At 43.6% G+C, this 23751-nt stretch overlaps 1 protein-coding gene across 1 annotated transcript; it reads right to left on the reverse strand.

The window, feature by feature from the left end:
- Positions 1-1615: 1615 nt before the first annotated feature.
- On the reverse strand, positions 1616-18093 carry CMPK2 (cytidine/uridine monophosphate kinase 2). Its single transcript, XM_003908242.5, has 5 exons — positions 17219-18093; positions 15666-15780; positions 13425-13626; positions 4971-5204; positions 1616-3502 (listed from the first exon to the last, which is right to left on the reverse strand). Exons 1-5 carry the CDS (start codon positions 17888-17890, stop codon positions 3379-3381), a joined length of 1347 nt encoding a protein of 448 aa, XP_003908291.2. The 5' UTR covers positions 17891-18093; the 3' UTR covers positions 1616-3378.
- Between the last annotated feature and the right edge of the window lie 5658 nt (positions 18094-23751).

A 23751-nucleotide genomic window follows, 5' to 3' on the forward strand; every position in this document is an offset into this window, starting at 1 on the left:
TTCCAGGAAATCACAAAAACAACTCTTTGAATTACATTCTTGATTACTAAGACACAAACTAACTCTACTCAGGAAAATTCTATCCCTGGGTTACAAAAATACCCACAACATTGCATACAAAGAAGAGGTAGGAGACATGATAGCCACAAGAAGAAAGAAGGAAAATGCAATAGGAAAAGAGTGGAAGTCTTTGTGCTGATTCCCTGATGGGCTGTAGGGGACTGGAGTTAGTCCAAGGGCCTCCAGATAACACTGAGGGGTAGCCCCAGTCAGAAACCTTCAGTTGCCCTGGGACCTTCCAATCCCACTTGACAGCTAGGCCCTCTGTGAAAGGAAACTAGATTGCAATAGACAAGAAGCCTCAGAAATGCAAGTAAAGGGTGACAGTTAAAGGTCAACTATTAATCATCCTTCTAATGAATTCCCTTCTTCCCAGTCAATGCACCAAAATGTGTTGTAGTCTTACCAATGCACCAAGATGTAACAGTCTCCTGTTGTCTGAGATAATACCCAGAGTCCTTTGTCCTACTTCCAAGAAGATGAAGGAGTGCAGACACGAAGGTGAAGTTGGAGTGAAAGTTTAATAAGTGAAAAAATAAAGCTCTCTGCCAGCAGAGAGTGGGGATCTAATGGGGTGCCCACTATAAGGCCAGTTGTGGGGGGTTTATGGGCTGCAAAGGGGAAGGAATGTGCTTAGTCTACCAGCTGTCTTGGAGAAGGCGTGACTCAGCTTGGCCAGGCACCCTGGCCCAGGACCAATCAGAAAGCCTGGCCTAGGACATTTGCCTGGGACCAATCAACGGCTGAAGTTACGATTCATAGAGGCCAGACTCACAGTCCAAAAACTGGAAAGGAAAGTGCCCACTGGAACCCACTGGAGCCCACTGTGCCCATGCCCACAAAAGGAGAAAAAACGTTTTTTATGCCAGGACTTGTTCCCTCATCTGAGGGAGCCAGAGGTTTGTGAAAGCTTTTATCTGAATGGGCCAGAGGCTCTCCTATCTGTGCAGCCGCAGGCATGTCTCCAGGCACAACACCCTGTGCTAGTTCCCTTATCAGTGCCTGCAGTTTGATTTTTTCCCCAGGCTGCTTTTTAGGTTATGTGGGATGAGGCACTTACCAGTGGGCGGAAGGCTCTCTGGGGACCCTTCCCTTGTTATTTACCTAAGGTAAGCTAATTCCTTTCAGTGTCATCCTTATCTCTTGGTCCTTAGATGGCTCGCTATCACCTCTGAATACAGTTGATATGAAGAGTTAAAGGGGAAAGGGATAATATCCCCTTGACATTTCAGATATTCCTTCTGCTCACATAGTATTGGCAAGAAACTAGCCAGTCACCCACCTCTAGCTGTAAGGGAGCCTTGGAAATGCACTAGGAATTCTTGGCACCCATGTACCAAGCTAAATATTACATTACCATGGAATAAAGGAAGAATAAATTTTGGGGTAACTAATGGTCTACCACAGGAACAGAAACAAAGCTCATCTTGCAATGAGCAGAGCCAAGCAAAGGATTACCTGCCATCAGTTTTAGGGTAGGAGGTGCTATTTTACCGAATACTCGTAAGTCATACATTCCTATCGGTATATAAAAAGTCCAGGTGTACAAAGAATAAATTACAAAAAGTCTTTAATATTTGTAATGAGGAAATGATATTTAAAAGCAAACAATAGCCCTCCCCTTTCTCTGAAAGCACTTTGACCACAAATTCCACTTAGCCTGCCAGCTCACACCTTTCAACTTCCTTTACCAAAATTTCCCTCCTTTATATCACAATATTAAAAGGGGAACTGAAAAAGCACGTTTCAGACAAATCAATACGTACCCAGGATGACAGCACAGAGTAGTAAACCACAGCAAAGTTTATTCATGTGCAAGGGACATAAAGATACATTAATTGTTTGTTTTTCTGGGCTGCCAGTATAAGCTTTTCAGAATGTTTAAAGTAAATAAAACTAATAATACAGCTAGATACCACATTGCTAAGAACCCTAATGCTATTTATCAGCTTTAAAATACTTTCAACTGAAACCAATTACATTTTAATATATATAGATATATTATATAGAAATTAACTATAGCTCTTTTAAAAATCCTATGACATTAACATGAAACTTTATTAGAATTTAATATTCTATATGCAAACCCGATAAAACCTTAAATTTAATTATTTGGCAGTAATGTCTTCTTAAGAAATGGTAGATAGGATAAAATAATTTACAGTTTTATCTGCTTTTGAACTGGAAGGAATTTTAGGTAATCACCTGGTTCAACCTACTCCCTAAAGCCACATAGCTCTATAATTTCCCCTTCACTCAGCTACTTTTTTCTATCTAAAGATATCTCAATGCGATTTTGTATGTAATCATGAGACATTCAAGTGCAAGATAATTTACCAAGAAATCCCACTCCAAGATCCACTGTACTTACTGAACAAGACAAATTAAGTTTGTGTAATGAAAATACACAACAAACATTGCATTTAGCGTTTTGACTCCACTTTTAATTAGTGAATCATAGCTCCTACGCTGAGGAAACATATATTATGTATAGATCAATATAAATAAATTACTGGATTGGCTAAATGAAATACATCCAGTTCAACGGAAAATGTGCATTCTATTCAGGGCCATACTTTAGATAAAAAAGAAAAGGAATATAAATAAGCAAAATATAATTCAGAGAAGGTTGGTTGCAGTTGGAGCATCTTGGCTTGAATGTCTTTATATATGACTCAGAAGCCTACCAAAAGGGCTCTGAGCCTCAGACACAAGACCAATGCCTTCTTTGTAAGTGTTCCTTACCCAAAACATGGCCCTGCAGGAGTGTCCTTGGATAGCCAGGACATATAGACAGCCTCTGCAGGAACACTTGGCTCTAGAATTTGGGACTGAGGGAGATGCAGCGAGCCCATCATGATGAGTGCAACCAGATGTGGAAGAAGCCAATGCTAGGCACGTCACGATCTCATCAGCATGCCAGTGTAGGAGAAGGAGGGGCTCCGGAGGCTCCTTGCTGATCCGGAAGATCTTCTCCGCTGCTTCTGTACACCTCGTGCTGTCTGAGTAAGACAGGTCTTCCAGAGATTTGGTAGTGATGAAGTGAAACTTATGTTCCAAGAAGATGTTTACTATGCCAGGAAGAAAGCAATTGCTGGCCTCTCACTGGAACATGATGAGAGGGTCCTTTGTGATGACAGGTCCATTAGTCAGAAGAGGGTATGATGGCTGAAGTAAAATTAAGATGCCTGGTCTCCAATTTTCTGCCACACAACATGCTTGCACAACAGAAATTTGGGAACACTGCGTAACAAATGGTGGATGTAGATGTTTCAAACAACATCTAATCTAGTTAGACATGGCACCTGGCCAGAGTAACTACAGTTCGTTAAAACTATTTTGGATTAGGCTTAATACTGTCTGCAGGACCTTTTCTCTGCAGGGGCTGGCATCAACCACATGGCAGCCAGGATTCTCCATCCGCTGGTAGGACATTTCTACCCTGAGGACAGGCAAAACACAAAGAGTTGGTCTACTTTTTCACACAGCTATTTGCATTAATGTTCGTTTCCTACCATAGCATAAACAGCTTGAAGCAAGCTTCCCATGTCATTTATCTCACTGTAACTAGCTTTGCCCACAGAAGACGTTGATGCATTTTATTTAATAAATAATAAACGAATAATAATGTTTAATAGCTAGCATTTGTTGAATACCTGTTTTCTGCCAAGCATTAGCATTTTGCATGACTTTTCTCATTTAATTCTCAAAGTAACCTTAGGAGGGAGACTATTGTCATCCCTCTTTTGCAGAGAAGGCAACTGAAGCTCAAAGAATTTAGGTAATTTGTTCAGTGGCAAATTTCCCCCAAGTCTGTGCCCTGAATAATTTTCATGCAAGCCAGAGTCCTTGATATATGCATGGGACTCTTCTAATATTTTGCCAGAAATCTACATATCCTTTCCATGCTAGCTAGCCTTCATGTGTATACCAGAGTGACTAGTGCCTATATCTTTATGGAATCCTCACAGCACTGCGGTTAAAACACGGGTGTCGAGGTGGATCGTCTGCACTCACAACTCTGCTTGACTACTTCCTAGCCAAGTGAATTGGTCAAATCTCTTATCCTCCGTGTCTCAGTTTCCTCTGCTGCAAAATGAAGACTGAAACCATACCTCCCTTGCAAATGTTCACTGAAGTTTAATGGAATTAATATAAGCCAACTGCTTAGCACAGTATCTTAACCCACAGCAGCTACCATTATTCATAAACATTACTATGTTATGGTAACAGAGCTGTCATTGTTTAGTTAGAGAAAATATTTCTGCTTCAGTTTTTAAAGGCAGTGCTGTAGAACTGATTCATACTCAGTCATGAGGCAGGAGGCCTGGCCAGACTCTCTTCTGCTGTTGTGTTTATAACTTTCTAATTAAAACAAAAACACTGGCTGCAAAATCAGAAAGATTTTAATCCCGGTTTTACTACTGAACACTTATGTACATTTAGACAAATCACTTAATCCTTTGAGCCTTAAAGTTGCAAACTGTAAAATGCGGCTAATGTTTTCCTCGCAAGGATGACATAACATCAGTAAAATGCCTGACACACGGGAAGCATCTAATAGGTAAATGTTACTGTGAGCTCATTATCTAGTGCTCTGTGTGATTTTGCTATGACTGGGGAAACTGAGGCACAGTCACTTACTGTCTTACCCAGGTGCAGCTGCTCCTAGCACAGCCAGGATCAGCGGCAGGGTCTGATCCCTAGTCTGATGACCTTTGCTTTAAGATAGCAATGCTGCAGACCTGTGGTGACAAGCCCATTGGAAAGGGATGAAGTAACTTAGAGGATGTTGCCTCTTGCATTTGAAAACTGGAAACAGTATCACTTCCTCACAATCCTAAAGCCAGTGCCAGTGGCGCATCTCCCTTCAGGAACGCCTGCCACTCACATTGCATTGGGACACCTACTTTTGACGAAATACACTGTTGGCCTCAAGTTCTGCTTCTTCCCTGGTCTTCTCCATGCCCCGGCCCTGGAGCCTCTGCAACCTCTCCTCAGGACTCACGGTGAGCAGCAGGATGAGGTCAGGTTTAAGCAGGTCCTCTGGCCACTGGTATACAGGGTGATGGGCTGGGGGCAGGTGCTGGAGACCCCCACTCACCTCGGTGGCTATGGCATAGGTGGCAGTGCTGTGCCAGTACCTGAGAAGGAATGGGGTAGTGAGTTCTCTGTCTGCAGAAGAAGTCAAAGTAGCATCTGAAAATCAGCAGCCGGGAATGATGAAACCAGGTTTGGCTCTACAGACGGTTTTCTAGTATTGAATAAGTTAAATAAAATTAAATTTTATAAACTAAAAAATGTTATACAATATTGTTTAAAACATAAAATTGACAACAGTAATAATGCAGCGTGTTCTTCACATAGCTCCATTGACGTATCTCAAACTACCATTTAGTGTGGCCTCCGCCATCACATCTTTTTGGTCCTGCTGTCCGAGTTCCTCTATGAAAGAATGGAGGGTGACAGGGCACGATGAACCTGTTTGGCAGTTCATTTGTATTTAAGGGCTGTGTCTTGGCAGACTAAAAACCTGGAAAGGCCATGTCAGTTCCTACACCTTCAGTTCTTTGTTTTTTTGTTTTTTGCTCTTGGTGTTTTTGAGATGGAGTCTCACTCTGTTGTTGCCCAGGCTGGAGTGCAGTGGCAGGATCTCAGCTCACTGCAACCTTTGCTTCCCAGGTTCCAGCAATTCTCCTGCCCCATCCTCCCAAGTAGCTGGGATTACAGGCATGCACCACCACGCCCAGCTAATTTTTGTATTTTTAGCAGACATGGGGTTTCATCATGTTGGCCAGGCTGGTCTCAAACTCCTGACCTCAGGTGATCCACGTGCCTTGGCCTCCCAAAGTGCTGGAATTACAGGTGTGAGCCACCATGCCTGGCCCAATTCTTTAAAATCCTAAAATTTTGATCATTTTAGAAGTGCACTCCTCTCCACAGTGGAAAGTACACAGTGGTATCCACATAATAAATTCCCTGTGTCACCTGGACTGTGCGTCATTCTGCCTGTGCCCCCCGCCCCACTTGTTTTGTAGATATAGGTAAAAGCCATCGTAGCTGATACAGCCTCAATCTCCTTATCTGGAAAACAGAGATCATGCAAGGTTTGTTTGCCTTCCATAGTTGTTGCAACCTCTCCTCTGGACCTCTGTGCTTTAAAAAAAACTGTATCACACTGTTACTATAAGATAAATATCTAATTCTTATCAGACACTGGTTTTAACTAAAGCCAGATCATTGCAAATTATGATAACAGAATACAGGACAGCACTGAAAAGGACGCAAGAAAAAAATTCACTTGCGAGTTGATCATCCCGACGCCATTCATCCTTCAAAGCCCTTGCTCACCTCCAAAAGTGTGCTCTGAGAGCTTCAGGCCACTGCCAGCTCCTGTGAGTTCTGCCTGGGCACCTTCCTAGGTGTTACTTACCCAGCTCCTGTCACTCACAAACTTGTACTTTCAGCTTCTCTGTCAGACGGATTTTGTCCCGCAAGCTCAAAAAAGCCAATCAGGGTCTCCGTTTTCTTTTTCTGGTACTTAAACTATAATTTACACCATGGTCTGCGCATGCTCCAGATTCACTGAATTAAATGCCCATCGATGAATACAGAGTCTGATATCATCTTATTTTTAAAGTCTTCTTTATTGTAGAAAAATCACCAGCAAGAATAGATTTTTAAAGGTAATAGGGGTGATTAAGTCTCCAGCCCTAACCACAGTCCCGTTAAAAATTACTGTCTCTCATATTTTTCAGCTAGATGATGGTATTGTCTAAAATGGGTTTCATTCAAATCTTTAAACATGAACAAAACCCACAAAGACAACAAATAACTGCTCTTTTCTTTTCATCTGACAAGGTGATACAGCATTTCTTTAAAGAACTAAATTGCAGACAATTCACACACACAAAGACGACAAATCAAGGGAAGAATTAGGGACCCGTTTTCTATAGAGTTCTCCCTAGACAATACAGCTGCTTGTTTTAAATAATCACACCCTTAGCCCATCAATTTCAGATGCTTCCCACTCTTTAGTATTCTCCAATCCTGCCGTCAGGGAAGCCACATTAGTTCAAATCAAAAGCAATTTGCCAACACATACACAGCTCATATTATGATGCTTTATATTTTAATAGCAATTTCCTATTTTCAGGGCACTTCCACACACATCCACTCACTGAATCTTCATCAGAACTCCTGACCGTAGGAAGGGAAGGGGGCATGAGTGTCCCCACTTAACAGATCAGAAAACTGGGGAACAGAGCGCAGAAATCCCTGCCCGCACACAGTGGCCAGTGCTGCTTCAGGATCCGCAGGCGTCCTAGGAAATAATGTACCTCGAAAGTCATACCCTGCTGGGAAAACCTTAGTTTTCTCAGTGCTTTTCAGTCCTTTTCAGTGCTGTCCTGTATTCTGTTATTATAATTTGCAATGATCCGGCTTTAGTTATAACCAGTGTCTGAAAAGAATTAGATATTTATCTTATCGTAACAGTGTGATATAGTTTTTTTAAATAGTTTTGATACAGGACTGTATCAAAAAAGATATCAATTTGGTTTGGTTCTTTGTCCCCACCAAAATCTCCTGCCAAAGTGTATTAGGTTGGTACAAAAGTCATTGCAGTTTTCGCCATTAAGCATAATATCAAAACCCACAATGACTTTTGCACCAACCTAATAATTCTCATTGTTGGAGATGAGGCCTGGTGGGAGTTGACTGGATCATGGGGGCAGACATCCCCCTTGCTGTTCTCGTGATGGTGAGTGAGTTGTCACAAGATCTGGGGGTTTAAAATGTGTAGCACTTCCCCTGGCTCGCTCGCTTTGGCTCTCTCTCTCTCGTGTTCTCTCTCTTTCTCTCTCTCTCTCCTGTTGCCATTGTTTCCTCTTCAACTTCTGCCACGATTGTGCGTTTCCTGAGGCCTCCCCAGCCATGCCTCCCATATAGCCATGTGGAACTGTCAGTCAACTAAACCTCTTTTCTTTATAGATTACCCAGTCTCAGGTATGTCTTTATAGCAGTGTGAGAATGAACTAATACAGATATCACATATGATAACACCGGGCACATTAACAATAGGGCAAAAACATTTTCCAGGCAAAGCATTCCCATAAACGACCGAGATTTTGTATCCTTCTCAGTTCATCCTAAGATTCCACATAACTTGCCAACTTTGAAATTCTTATTGTGTTATCCCCATTGTCATCCCAGGGTTAAAACGACTCATGGGCCATCACAGTCTAGACTGTAGCAACAGCCTTCTAGCTGATTCTTTTTCCTTTCCTGCCCCTCCCCCACCACACACTTTATTCTCCACATACACTCAGGGCGGTCTCTTGATGGAATATTTCAGACATACAGAAAAGTGTACAGAGAAAGATATAGTTTCAAGAAAGGAGTAGTAGTTCTGTGTCCCGATATCACAAATTAGCTTTTCAGTGACCAGCTTACCCACCAGGAACAAGTGGAAAAGCTAGAGGAGTCAAAATTAAAACCTGCTAATACTAAATGTCAACAGGGCTGTTAGTCACAGGGACTTGACAAACACTGCTGTTGGGAGGGGAGGAGACTCAACATTCTTTCAACCCCTTTAGAATACTTTTTGCAACACCTACCAAACCTGAACAGCCACAAACCCCATGCCCCTGCAGTTCTGTTCCTGGGAACCTATGCAACAGAATGGCATCCATATGTGCACCAAAAATGTATGAAATTTAGTTCACAATAACAGAGACAAATCTTCAAAACACATGTGGTATGAAAGAAGTCAGGCGCAAACAGAACTCCATACCTAACAAATAGTTGCATTTGTAGGCAGTTTAAGAACAGGCAGAACTAATATATGGCTGTCAGTTGGGACAGTCATCACCCCTGGGGATGAAATGGGCAATGACTGGGTGGGGGCAGAACAGGGGTGTAGGGGCTGTGGCAGGCTCTCATTCTTGATCCGAGTACAGGTGACTTGGTTGTGTTGACTTCTTGAAATTCCTTGAGATTTACATTTATGATTAATGTTATTTACCAACTATGCCATACTTCAATGCAATTGCTTATGTTTACAAAAATAAGTAAATCTTTGGAGAAAATGAACATTCAAGAAATGGTAAGAAATAATCCAATCACAATCGAAGTCCTTCTGAACTCCTTCTCAACCACATTTATCTCTACTTTCCAGAGAACAACTTTCTTAAATCTGCTGTTCAACATCCTTTCATTTCTCTACTCTTTGCAGTATGAATAACTGTGAGTGTATTCTACTGAACATCTTTCGGCAACTTGACATTTTCATTCAACATTATGGTTTTGTAATGTGTGCGCTCTCATGCACTGCACAACATATTTACACTGCTGCTATATGGTTCTCCACCTTATAAATATGCTGGTATTTATTCATGCTTTCTCCTGTTGATGGGCTTTAGGTGTTGCAAATTTTGCAACAGTATGAAGGAAGCTGAAAGAAACTTTTGTGAGTGTTTCTTCAACAGGCAGGAGCAATCTTCCACTTTGCTACATCCTCTCAAACTGCTCTCCAAGTGATTATGCTAGTATCATATGATATGCTCTGACCAGCATCATATGAGAGTTTCTATTGATCCATATCATATGAGGAAACTTTTAGTTACAGTAGTTTCACCAACTAGATGGGAGTAAAATGAAATCCAGATGGGAGTAAAATGGAATCTCACAGTGACTGTAATCTTTTCATCCCTGTGCCATCGTGATGTAAGTTCAGTATGACCTACTTGTCATATTCTTTCTCCTTTCTTAGAGTATTTTTAAAGCTATTTTTTTCTTCTTTTTTGTTTTATTGTTTTTGGGATTTTTTTTTTGAGACAAGGCCCCTCTTGCTCTGTCACCCTCTTGCTCTGTGATTGTAGCCTTGACCTCCTGGGCTTGAGGGATTCTCCTTCCTGAGTCTCCTAAGTAGCTGGGACTACAACTGGGCACCACCATACCCAGCTATTTTTTTTTCTTTTTTTTTTTTTTTGTAGAGATGAGGTCTCACTATGTTATCAAGGCTGGTGTTGAACTCCTGGGCTCAAGCACTCTTCCCACCTCAGCCTTCCAAAGTGCTTGGATTACAAGTGTAAGCTACTGCACCTGACCTAAAGCTATTTCCTACAGATGAATTTTTAAAGTACATATCAGTTTATGTCTCTCCTTTATCAGAAACATTCCAGTGGCTCCCCAGTGCACTCAGAATAAAATCCACTCTATGCCATGGCCTACAGGCCCTACAGATCTGCCCCAACCTTCCTCTTCCCATTCATCCACAAAGCACCTCCTCATCTACTACGTTTCCAGAACATAGACCATTTTATAGTTGTCAGATATGTTAACTTATTTCAGTTCAGTCTTAGCTTCATTCTTGAAGATTCCTCTCTCCACACTGCTTTCTGTTACCTGGGAATTTTCACATTTGGCTTTTTTTTTTTTTTTAAATCAGGGCTCTGACTAATGGTGCTTTCTCAGACAGGCCTTCCTAAACCATATCTAGTGGGAGGTTAGCCATTTTCTAGCACATTACTTTGATTTTTCCTTTTCCCTGCATTTATCATGCTTTGATATTGTCTTATCTCATCTTATGTATTATTTTATGTATTTGTTCACTTGATACTTTTCTTCTCCTAAAATGTTAAGTTTGCTCAATGAAAGTAGGGAACAATCTATCTCATTGTTATGGTTTGGCTGTGCTCCCACTCAAATCTCAGCTTGAATTCTCATGTGTTGTTGGAGGGATCCAGTGGGAGCTAATTGAATCACAGGGTCAGGTCTTTCCCATACTGTTCTCATGGTAGTGAATAAGTCTCATGAGACCTGATGGTTTTAAAAAGGGGAGTTTCCCTACACAAGCTCTCTACTCTTGTCTGCTGCCATGTGAGATGTGCCTTTTACCTTCCACCATGACTATGAGACCTCAGCAACATGGAACTGTAAATCCACTAAACCTCTTTCTTTCGTAAATTGCCCAATTTCGGGTATGTCTTTATCAGCAGTGTGAAAATGAACCAATACAGTAAATCAGTACCAGAAGTGGGGTGCTGCTGAAAAGATACCCCAAAAATGCAGAAGTGACTTTGGAACTGGGTAACAGGCAGAGATTGGAGCAGTTTGGAGGGTTCAGATGAAGACAGGAAAATGTGGGAAAGGCTGACCTCCCTAGAGATCTGTTCAATGGCTTTGACCAAAATGCTGATAATGATATGGACAATGAAATCCAGGCTGAGGTGGTCTTAGATGGAAATGAGGAACTGGTTGAGAACTGGAGCAAAAGTAACACTTGTTATGCTTTAGCAAAGACATTGGCAGCATTTAGCCCTTGCCCTAGAGATTTGCGGAACTTTGAACGTGAGAGAGATAATTTAGGGTATCTGGTGGAAGAAATTTCTAAGCAGCAAAGCATTCAAGAGGTGACTTGGGTGCTGTTAAAGGCATTTAGTTTTAAAATGGAAAAGAGCATAAAAGTTTGGAAGATTTGCAGCCTGACAATGTGACAGAAAAGAAAATCCCATTTTCTGAGGACAAATTCATGCTGGCTGCAGAAGTCTGCATAAGCAATGAGGAGCCAAATGTTAATCACCAAGACAATGGGGAAAATGTCTCAAGGGCATGTCAGAGACCTCTGCTGTAGCCCCTCCCATCACAGACCCAGAGGTTTAGGAGGAAAAAAATGGTTTTGTGGGCCCAGGGTCCCTCTGGTGTGTGCAGCCTAGAGACTTGGTGCCCTGTGTCCCAGCCACTTTAGCCTTGAGCAAAAGAGGCCAAGGTACAGCTCAGGCTCTTGATTCAGAGGGGGCAAGCCCCAAGCCTTGGCAGCTTCCATGTGGTATTGAGCCTACAGGTACACAGAAGTCAAGAATTGAGGTTTGGGAACCTCCGCCTAGATTTCACAGGATGTGTGGAAATGTGGGGATGTCCAAGCAGAAGTTTGCTGCAAGAGTGGGGCTCTCATGGAGAACCTCTGCTAGGGTAGTGCGGAAGGTAAATGTGGGGTTGGAGCCCCCACACTGAGTCCCTACTGGGGCACTGCCTAGTGGAGCTGTTTGAAGAGAGTCACTGTCCACCAGACCCCAGAATGGTAGATCCACTGACGGCTTGCACCGTGCACCTGGAAAAGCTACAGATAACACCAGCCTGTGCAAGCAGCAAGGAGGGAGGCTATACCCTGCAAAGCCACAGAGATGGCACTGCCCAAGCCCATGAGGACCCACCTCTTGCATCAGCATGATCTGGATGTGAGAAATGGAGTCAAAGGAGATCATTTTGGAGCTTTAAGATTTGACTACCCAGCTGGATTTCAGACTTGCATGGAGTCTGTAGCCCCTCTGTTTTGGTCAATTTCTCCCATTTGTAATGGCTGTATCTAGGAAGTAACTAACTTGCTTTTGGTTTTACAGGTTCATAGGTGGAAGAGACTTGCCTTATCTCAGATGAGACTTTGGCTGTGGACTTTTGACTTAATGCTGAAATGAGTTAAGAGTTTGTGGGACTGTTGGGAAGGCATGATTGGTTTTGAAATGTGAGGACATGAGGTTTGGGAGAGGCCAGGAAGGGAGTGATATGGTTTGGCTGTGTCCTCACCCAAATCTCATCTTGAATTCCCATGTATTGTGGGAAGGACCCGGTGGGAGGTAATTGAATCATGGGGGCAGGTCTTTACCATGCCATTCTCATGATTGGGAATAAGTCTTACAAGGTCTGATGGTTTTAAACAGGGGAGTTTCCCTGCACATGCTCTCTACTCTTGTCTGCCACTATGTGAGATGTGCTTTTTACCTTCCACCATGATTGTGAGGCCTCCCTAGCCCCATGGAACTCTAAGTCCATTAAACCTCTTTCTTTTGTAGATTGCCCAATCTCAGGTATGTCTTTATTAGCAGCATGAAAATGGACTAATACACTGGTTTATCATTGAATCCTCTGAATTGAGACTAGTCTTTGGCACACAGGAGGTGTCCAGTAAGTGTTTGTTGAATAAGCCAATGAACAAATGAATGACTGAAAGTATAGACTCATTAATGTCCCCAGTATGCTATTTCCAGCTTGCTATTACCTTGGCAAGTTACTTTACCTTTCTGAGATCTACAGTTCTCATCAGTAAACTGGGAATAGCATTTAACATTCACCTACCCAAGTTATAGTTCCAGATACTAGTATTATATATGTAATTCTCCAGCAAATGCCAGTGCCTGGTATAGGTAATTAACAATTCATAAGCAGAATTCCTATTATTATCATAATACAGTTTGACTTAAACACAATTTTTTCTTGGCATATACATGTATGTATACACACACACACACACACTCACTCATATATTAAGAGAGAAAAGGCCTAATTCAAGGCATCTTTATACCCACCTGTCTACAATCACAGGAGATTTGGCAGATTCTTTAGCTATTTCAGAGGCCACAATATAATTGCCCAATGAATAAAAAGCTCTTCTAATGATAGTTGGTTCATCATCAAAGATTTTCCTCCACTGGCCAATGCAAGAGGGTGGTGACTTTAAGAGGACAGCCTTAAGCGAATCTGCAACTGACTGGGTCACCGTGGTTTTACCTGCAGATCATACACAAAGTATACACATCTTAACCACAGCCCAAAAGTTAATATTGATGTAGAAAGAGCACAGACACTCTCTCAACCTGCAAATCAAATGAGCAGACTAAATAACAGGATTCTTTATAAAAAGCTATAGACCCATAGGAAGGTAGGATTCCTCTGTGTGGTATTAGGAAACCTGGAGGAAAAACTCTTGTTAGTGATCAAATCTGATATTGGGAGTCTAGATACAAGAGCCCCTTTTATGTGTGACTTTTATTCCCGGCAGCCCAGCTACTGCTTACCCTCTTACCATGTTCCCCACCCTGAAGACTTTCTCTCGTCTTACTGTCTGTAGTTGATGAACCCACAGCTGGCATCCACAGCGACTCTTCTCGCCCCTCTTCTCTTTCTACCTTCTTCAAACCCTGCTTCCACTTCTGTGCAATCCCTTTCCAATTTCCAGGCCTGGTTCTACCACTCACTCCCGTGCTTGCCCCTTTGGGCTTGGCCTTTAGAGCTTTTGTATCTGCTTTAGGCTTCAGCCTTCTCCTCAAAGACACTGCTCAGGCCTCATTGACTTTCTGACTCCCCCTTGCACAACCTCAGGTGACAGATTAGCCCCTTCCCAGAGCCCATCTCACAATTATCAGCTGCTGCCTGGAGCTCAGGACAGGTGGTGATGTGAAGATGATCTACTCCAGCAAACTGTGCACTAGTTTCTCTGAGCTCCTACTGTTTCAATTTGTTTATAAGTTTCTCTATCACATACTTAACACTTTATTGCCAACTATCTATTTTCTTTTTTTCTTGGGTTATCAGGATGGACCTTAACAGTAGCTACCATTTCTCAGTGTCTACTAGGAGCCAAGTACTCAGCACGTTATGCTCCTAATTCTCCAAAATAGTTATTATTCAATCATCTTACAGATGAAGAAACGGAGCACTGGAGAAGTTAACAAATTTACCCCAACTCACCCTCCTGGCAGGCCTTGGTGCAGGATGCAAATGCAGGGCAGACAGAACCACTAGCCTGTGTTCTTTCTGCCACTCTATGCTATCTCCTTGTAACATTTGTATGTGTGGATGCTTGTGTTGAGGCAGAATTTTTATATCTCCTGTAATCCTACCAAATCTAAATTAGCTGTGGGTACAAAATAAATGATCAACAAAACACATCAGCTGAAGGACTGATAGTGTTACAATTCCCTCTGCAGCTGAAAGAAACTATGACTTGTCCTGGGCACAGCCAGTACACCTGAGTGATGACAGCTGGTCTCCCTGAAGGCCAAGGCATGGCCCGATCCTTCATATGGAGCCAGGATGGTCAACATGGGCCACATCTCCCTAGCTGGGTACACAAGTGCCTCTATATGGAAATTGCCTTTTATATCATTAAAAGTCTGTACCCCTCAAGTTTACACAGGAGGAGAAACTCCTGTGCTGAACCACTCGGATGCTAGTTCTCCAGCATTAACCCTCCCCTCGGTGTGTCCTGGGCCACAGGAGCAGCACTTCTGCCCCTTTTGTACTTTGGGCTAATGTGAGCACACATTGTATTTTGACCTCAGTTTGACAGCTCAGAAGGCTTTTTTTCTTGCATTTCCTAGTTCTTCCACATTTTGCTCCAGAAGAATCTCTGAATTGCCTGTGGTTCCTGGACACATCACCCTGGTTCAAGCCCCTGCACATTTGCCCATGCTATTTCTTCTGTCTGGAGGATGCTACCTGCTTTCATCACCTGACCAACTCCTATCTCTACTTAAAATACAATCCAGGTATCACGCACTCCACCCCACAAAGCCCCACAGAGGCCAGATTCAGTGCTCTCCCTATGTTCCACCAGACCACTGAGGGTTCGCGCCCACACACCATGCTGCTTCATATTGAAGGTCTTATTCATCTCTGCATCCCAGGGCCTGCCTAGCACAAGGCCTGCCACACAGTAGGGCACAGAGAAGGCTCCATATAAAGTTTTGTTTTGCAGGAAGTATTTCTGTTTCTGCAACTAATCAGTTAGTGTCATTGCCTATAACTAAAAGGTAATATTATCTTACCCGTGGCATCCAGTCCTTCGATGGCAACAACCTGGCACTTTCCTTTCTGGACCTGTTTTGGGCACTGGTCGACCAGGTCAAGCACCGCCCGGGCTTCAGGAATAAAGGAGGTACACTGTAAAACAACGTCTATCCGTCAGCAATGAAGCCAGGGGGCTTTTGCAGAAATCACACCTAAATTGCTCAGCACAACATTATAGGCCTAAGTTATACTGAGAACCGTGCCAGACCATGGAAATTCAGAGTATTTGATGCTAGGGTGGACTGGAGTGTTTTATTTTATATTAAGTAGCCGAGGCTCGAAACAGCTGTCCCCATCTGGATCGCTCGGTGGCATGCAGCCCTCACTGAGCAGCTCTGAGAAAGGCCAGGCAAGGCACATCATTAGTGTCCTGTGACACAGCAACATGGAACTACAGGCCCACTGGGAACACAGTGTCACAAGAATGGGAAATCAGCTACACAGTGAGCTGGAGACAGCAGTCTGCATCTGCAGCATGTCCTCTCCTAGCCACTCAGGAGACTGAGCAAAAGAGCCAAGCACAGCAATCACAAAGCCAGCAGAGCAGCATCCCTCTGGGAATTTCCAGTTCCTCAATGTGCATTATCTCACTGCACGCTCACGGCAACTCACAGCGAGGCTCAGACACTCATGTGCTTGCTCTGAGCAAGGCAATCTTTTAAGTGCTTTACAAGTATTCAGTTGCCAATCTCTGTGATAGCTTTGAGGTGGTGGTTGGGGGTACTATTATAATTCCTAGCCTATGAATTAAGGAAACTGAGGCAGAGAGTTGAAGAAACTTGCTCAAAGTGACACAGTTCATAAATGCCAGAGTTTAAATTTAAATACACGTGGTTGATCTTGCACTCTTAACTGCTCCACAACGCTGTCCCGTAAGCTTGGAAAATATTCCCAAGATCCATGGGGCATCCTCAAGGGTCATCTGTGCCACAGGAGGAAATCTGCCTAGCCTGCGATCAGAAAGAATCTTCAGTCTCTTTCTTTGAGTACCTGTTGTGAGTCAGATGTTTCCTTAATCATCAGGACAACACCGCAAGGCAGGAATTGTACAAGTCAAAGGGTCAACCTTAGAGTAGTTGAGTAACCTGTACAAGGTTCATGGCCAGTCGGTAGGTAAACACTATTTAAGTCTAAATTTCTTAAACCGCCTAAACGCATGCATTTTCTTTTTCACCCCAAGATCCTCGAATGGTGATCATCAGCAAATAAAATGACTTCCCAGCTGACATTATTTTCCCTTACTCCCGGCAACCCCTTTACTCCCTCTGTAGTGCTGTCGGGATGCTTTTACAGCAAGCATCGCGTGGCCTGGTGTAGGTCTATGTTCCACATCAGGTTGGAAGATCCTTGCAAACAAGAATCTTGAAAGAGTTGCCTGGCATACAGGACACCTTCCCTACCTGATTTGCGAACGGAAATAAACAAACCACCCAGGCAAGAAGCGGCTTCACAGACCAGCCTCTTGGTCCAGTTTTCTGGTCTGAAGGGTTCAGATGCCACGCTGGGCGCTGGAAAGGGACAGAACTCTTACCTCCTCCAAAACGGCCCGGGCGGCTTCCCGGTCCGGGAAGACTACGGAACTAGGCAAGTCTGGCACCACCGGGTGCAGCGGGGGCTCCGGGGCGGGCACGACCTGTGCGCAGCCCACCTGCAGCCGTCTGCCATCTTGCACCTCCCAGAGGCGCTGCCACAGCTGGCCGCGGGGGTCGGCCTCGAACTCGCCTAGGTGGGGGCGTGGTGCCTCCTGGCAGGCGCCCAGCAGCTCGAGCAGCGCTTGCCGGGTGTCAGGGCCATCCAGGGGGTCGCGCAGCAGGAAGCCTTGCTGCGCGCCGGCCTGGCCGCCCGGGCAGTAGCAGAGCAGCCTGAGCAGCTGGCACCGCTGGAAGGGGCCGCGACGCAGCTGGTGCAGCAGGCGTTGGTGCAACCGCGCCGCCCGGACTCGGGCCCCGCAGCCGGCGTCCGGGGTCACCGGCACGCACAGCGAGTAGCTGCGCTCCGGGGGCCCCAGCAGCGCCGCCAAGCGGGGGTCGGGGGCGTCTGCGTCGCCGGGGTCATCGGCGCCCAGGGCGAAATGAGCCAGGGTGCAGTCGGGGAGCTCCAGGACGAAGCGGCGCGGCGGAGCCATGGCCCCAGCGCAGACCCCGCGCCGCCCGAGCAGCTGCCCCGAGAGTGGCCGGCGCAGAAGCGGGCGGGCGAAGGCCATGGGCGTCTCAGCGACGCCGCCCTCGGCCCCGCCTCAGAAAGGAAACCCGGCGGGAGCCCGGCGTCGGCGGGAAATGAAACCTGGCGGGAGCCAGGCGCCGGCGGGAAACGAAACCGAAGCGTTGCGGGGAAACGAAAGCCAGAGGCCCCGGCGGGGCAGGAGCCCTGAGGCTGGCGCGCTCTTCCGGCCTCTCCTCCTCGCCGCGAGATTTGCGCGATAAACAGCCGGCGCTCGGGAGCAAACGCTCGGCCCCGGGGCCCCAGGTGCGCGGCGCCGCCGGCCTGCGCGGTCCCCAAGCGCAGGCTCCCGGGGCTGACACCGAATGAGGCCCTGTGTCCTCGGCCCCAAGGTAGCTCCGTGTGCGTTCTGCGGGTGGCTGGCGGTCCCGACCCTGGTTTGAGTTGCTCCTCTGCGGCATATGCTGGGTGCATGGAGGGGGTGGGGGTGCACGCGCGAGGGACAGAGGGACAGAGAAGTCCCTTCCCGGTGTAACTGGCTCTGAAACGCCCACGTGCAGGCGCACTACTGCCCTTGGATGACTGACCAGGCCCTGCAGACCGTGGGTCCCCTCCCCGACCTCAACTCCTAGCTCTGACCCCGCGTCCCCGCCCCTGTAATCCTGCAGAGCTGCCTTCCTATGGGAACAGGGCGCAGTTCTGGCTCTTCCCTCTCCTGTATCTTATCTCACTTGTTCACTCACTCACCTGTGCACCCACTCACCTGTGTACAAGATTTTCCCTCTTCCCGGAATTGCCCTCTCCTTTTTGCTGATTCCAACTGGGAAGTGTCGCCCAGATTGGCACCTCGAAATCGCCTTTCATCCACCAAATTGAAGTTTCCTGCACTAAGGTGAAGTGTGTCAGGATAGCACCCTCTGCCTGCCACAGTCCAGCATCAGCACTGTTGCTGCCCAACAGTGTTAACTGCCCAACAGTGTAACAGTGTTTGCCCAGTTATATGGATATTTTATTCTGTGTTTACTCATTAACTGATGGCTTTTAAAACTGATATCAAACAAACAAAAGGATAATATTCTCCAGGGAAACTCTCTCAAAAATTTAGAATTGAGACAAAGATTGAAAACATTAGATGAGCTGAAAGCAGTTATATTTTTTATGTCTTAATAATATTGGGCTTAAACTTGGGATTATGTTTAATTCTGAAAAAAAGTATTTTTAACAAATGTGAAATATAGATAGGTGGTTGGAGTGTGGGTTCATAGGCTAAGAAGAATTAGGAGTTTAAAATTTTTTAGCTCTTGGAGAATAGAATAATTTATCAGGAATTTCACTTTTGGACGTTTAGCATGTGCGAATGGTTTCACGTGTATGTAGTGTATGAAAGTAAGAATCTCCCAGCCACTCCCTTTTCTTCTCTAAGACAGTACTGCATCCTCAAGCCTGCTGGACGTTTTCCCTATGCCATCCGCCTCTCTGGATGTATTAGTCTATCTTGGCTGCCATAACAAAATACCACAGACTGGGCAGCCTAAACAATAGAAAATGTATTTTCTCAAAGTTCAGGTGGCCAGAGAAGTTGGAGATCAAGTTGCCATCAGGGTTTGCTTTTTCTGAGGCCTCTCTTTCTAGCGTGCAGATGGCCGCCTTCTCTCTTGTGTTCTCACGGCACCTTTCCTCTGTACTTGCATCCTTGGCGTCTCCTTGAAAGTCCAATTTCCTCTTCTGGGAGGGACACCAGTCATACTGGATTAGGGCCCACCATAATGTTCTCATTTTAATGTAATCACCTATTGAAAGCCTTATTTTGAAATAAGTCATACTGTGAGGAACTGGGGATTAGGGCTGTAATGTGAATTTTGGGGGACATGATATAGCCTATAACCCTCCACATATCTGGGTTAGTAGCCTCTCCTGTATCCCCCACCAAGGCTTTTTGTATCCTCGGACTTTAACACTCCACAGTCACTTGCCAGTGCTCAGCTCCCACCACGGAGCACCTAGAGGGTAAGTAGGAAGACTAGCTTCTTCCTAACTTTTCTCTGAGCCTCCAACTGAAAGAAAACCTGACATACAGTTTGCCAAATGAAGAGTCCTATGTTTTTTTAATTTAAGTTTTCCTGTTTTTCACCTACCTTTGCCCTGCAAAGAGATGTAAAGTTAATAACACTGCGGTATCTGGGCTTAGTCAATATTATATAAGTGTTGAAGATGTTGAAGATATATCTTCATTCATAAAGAAACATTTCTGTTAGATTTTCAAGCCCCTTCAAATTTGTAGGACAGAGACTCTGAGAGCCACAGCTGGATGTTTATATTGGCTAAACGTGTCTGTAGCAGCCCACGCTTGCAGGTGGAAAGGAGAGAAGCTGCAGGCTGGGAAGATACTTCAAAGAGGTGTCTTTAAATGAATGAATAGCACAGCTGTATCATAGGAAAAGCCACAATCTTCAACATTTACAGTATTAAACAAGAGAAAATGAAACTTTTCTAGCCATTCTGCTCCTAAGAAAGAAATAAGTAGAATGGGAGAATTAAAAATATAAATAACAATTAATAAATAATAAAATGAAAAAGTAACATTTTGCAAAAGAGCTTAGTTTTTGAAAACATGTTTAAACAGATGTGCTTCTAGGTACTTTATTCAATTGGAAAAAGAAAGAAAATGCAAATCAGAATAGGAATAAATAAGATGATAGAACCACAAGTTGAAAAGGATGCACAAAAGAGAATATTACAAACAATTCCACATTCGTAAAAGTGAATATTACAAAATAAATGATAAGCTCAGAAAATAAGAATTAATAAAATGAGCCCAGGATAGAGTGATGACTCTATAACCCAAATCCGAGGCTAGAAGTTAACAAAAGGGCTAAAAACACTGAGCAACTTTCAGAGATCAGGTCTAAGTAAATCATAAGCTGCATGAAAAGAAAGTTTATAAAAGCAATTTTCTGTGCAAGCAGGTTGGCTACAATTGAAAAGAAATTGTACATGAGTCTTTCTCAGGATTAAACTTTGATGTTAAAAATACACTGATACAGAACTTTAAAATTTGGTCCCCTGTATTAAAACAAGGTTTTCTTAAAATACTGATTTGGTCTTAGTAAAATTGCAAGAGTAATTTTTAATTTGCAAATCTGTTCCCTTAATAGTAATCCTCTAAACTACGAACAGTTTCTGTTTCTGGCATATTTCCTCCTGAGATCTATATAATTTTCCTGTTTTCAGGTTGTAAATGCAGCTCTCTTTCTCTTGGTCCTTGAAAAGGTAAATTCTTTTTGCATGGCCACATGATAACCATCTCCTTCAACCTTTTTGTCAAGTCCTGTAACTTTTTCTCTGGTTCTAACACTGCTGTCATGGCCTGATGCTAAAATGTTTATTTTGAAGTTCTAGAAAACCAAAGTTTTCCTTCATTATAACTTGATTTTACACTCTTGGCTTTTCTTGGTGTGTCTGAACTGTTCATGTAACCAGGAAGCTTCCTATGCTGTTCCTAAGAACCAAGGATTTCCACGTTCAAGGTACTAGTTTTCTTGTTTACGTTTCTCTATAATAGCATACGCTTAGAATTCTGGCCGGGCGCGGTGGCTCAAGCCTGTAATCCCAGCACTTTGGGAGGCCGAGGCGGGTGGATCACGAGGTCAGGAGATCGAGACCATCCTGGCTAACATGGTGAAACCCCGTCTCTACTAAAAATACAAAAAACTAGCCGGGCGTGGTGGCGGGCGCCTGTAGTCCCAGCTACTCGGAGGCTGAGGCAGGAGAATGGCGTGAACCTGGGAGGCGGAGCTTGCAGTGAGCCGAGATCGCGCCACTGCACTCCAGCCTGGGTGACACAGCGCGAGACTCCGTCTCAAAAAAAAAAAAAAAAAAAAAAAAAAAGAATTCTGGATACATTCTTTCCGTGCCTGATTAAATTCAAATACCCTTTGCATCAGGTTTAACTTTCAGGTTATGCGAATGGGCTTTCCATAAGGAGAAGCAGTCATACTAAAGGAAGTTTGTTTCCCCTTTACCTATTAGATAACTGGTCTAGTAAGCTAAGAGTCTGCGTTTTACTGAGATAATTCCTTTGCTTCATGTTGTTTTTATTAGGCTTTTCATTATTTAGAGAAACTGAACTTTAAAAAAAGGTAGGATTTTCACATCCATGTAAATCTGTATTCTTTTTGAAGTCTTCTGATTATCACTTTGTTTATTTAGCAGTGATATATGATTCTGGTTAATCAAGTATTTTGAACCTTTTGACACCTTTGGCAGGTTTCCTCAATACCAAAACCCTAAATTAGGACTCTTTGATCTTGTAGAGATACTAAATGATTAGACTTATTTGGCAAATCATATGGGAAGCATATCAAATGAGAAATGGTATTTAACTCCCTTTAAGTTATATTTATATAAATATGTTACTAATATGTGTTCCAGATTGCATGAGATCTTAAAATTCCGAGATGTTATATGATATGGTTTAGATTTGTGTCCCCAGCCAAATCTTATGGTGAAATTGTAAACCTCAATGTTGGAGGTGCAACCTGGTGGGAAGTGATTGGATCATGGGAGCAGGTCCTTATGAATGGCTTAGTACCAACTTGGTACTGTCCTCAGGATAGTGAGTTCTTGTGAGATCTAATTGTTTAAAAGTGTGTAGCACCTCCCCCCGACCAACATCTTTCTCTCTTGCTCCTGCTCTGGCCATGTGAGACATCTTCTCCCACTTTTCCTTCCGTCATGATTGTAAGTTTCCTGAGGCCTCCCCAGAAGCCAAGCAGATGCCAGCATGATGCTTCCTGTACAACCTGCATAAGCATGAGCCAATTCAACGTCTTTTCCTTATAAATAACCCAATCTTGGGTATTTCTTTACAGCAATACAAGAATTGACTAATATATCATAATATGTGTTATCAGTCTTGAGTATGATTGTTTTGTTAAATGATTGTGTGCCACAAAAATATCTTAATTTTCTTTTAAATTTTCTTGCAATTATTTCTACATTCTTTCTAACAATTTCCTTGTAAACTCTCATCAGAGTTTTGATCATGGCTGTTCTGTATTTTTCTCCTCCACAATTATTGTTTTAAATTCTTCCCTAGTAGCATTTGCAATCAGCTATAGCCCAAAATTACTAATTAAAATTAAGGAAAACAAATAACTGAAAGTGAGTAATTGATAAGGATAATTTTATGACTTTTATTTAAAATGTTGGTTCTAAAATATTTTTTCAGATTCAAGAAATTTTTCTTTCATTAGCTATAGTTTACAATAATTTGGTGAAGTATACTTTTGTGAACACCAGTGGAAGCATTTGCCTTACTCCAAACTTGAGTCCTCCGAAATTCAGACACTATTTGTGAGCATTCTTATTGTGTTTCTGTAAGTTCAGTAAACATCTGCTCTCCCTTTATAAGCAGGATACTATTGGAAATACTGATTATATTACTAGGCTTTGACTGAAAAGTCGTATTTAAGAAGGGTCATAAAATGCCTGGCTTCAAGAGTTCCCAGCCTTATAGTGAATGCATAAAACTTGTCACTTCCTGCTGGGCCCAATAACCTTAAGACCCTAAGTAAAATCTAAAGCCTGCCTTGATTTGGCTTCTTAACCTCTAGAGGTTCTAAAACCTGAAAGTTCCTGTATGATTAATGTGGAGAGAAAAAGTCATGTTCTTTTTTTTTTTTTTTTTTTTTTTTTTGAGGCGGAGTCTTGCTCGGTAGCCCGGGCTGGAGTGCAGTGGCCGGATCTCAGCTCACTGCAAGCTCCGCCTCCCGGGTTTACGCCATTCTTCTGCCTCAGCCTCCCAAGTAGCTGGGACTACAGGCGCCCGCCACCTCGCCCGGCTAGTTTTTTGTATTTTTAGTAGAGACGGGGTTTCACGGTGTTAGCCAGGATGGTCTCGAT

The sequence above is a fragment of the Papio anubis genome, chromosome 14 (assembly GCF_008728515.1).
Source record: "Papio anubis isolate 15944 chromosome 14, Panubis1.0, whole genome shotgun sequence".
NCBI classification, from domain to species: Eukaryota; Metazoa; Chordata; class Mammalia; order Primates; family Cercopithecidae; genus Papio; species Papio anubis.

Coding starts and splice junctions, on each gene's coding strand:
- CMPK2 (XM_003908242.5), bottom strand. CDS start 17,890: ATGGCCTTCGCCCGCCCGCTTCTGCGCCGGCCACTCTCGGGGCAGCTG. Junction 13,627..15,665: donor CGAAGGACTGGATGCCACGG/GTAAGATAATAT, acceptor TATGATCTGCAG/GTAAAACCACGGTGACCCAG. Junction 5,205..13,424: donor TCTCCTGTGATTGTAGACAG/GTGGGTATAAAG, acceptor ATTCCTTCTCAG/GTACTGGCACAGCACTGCCA.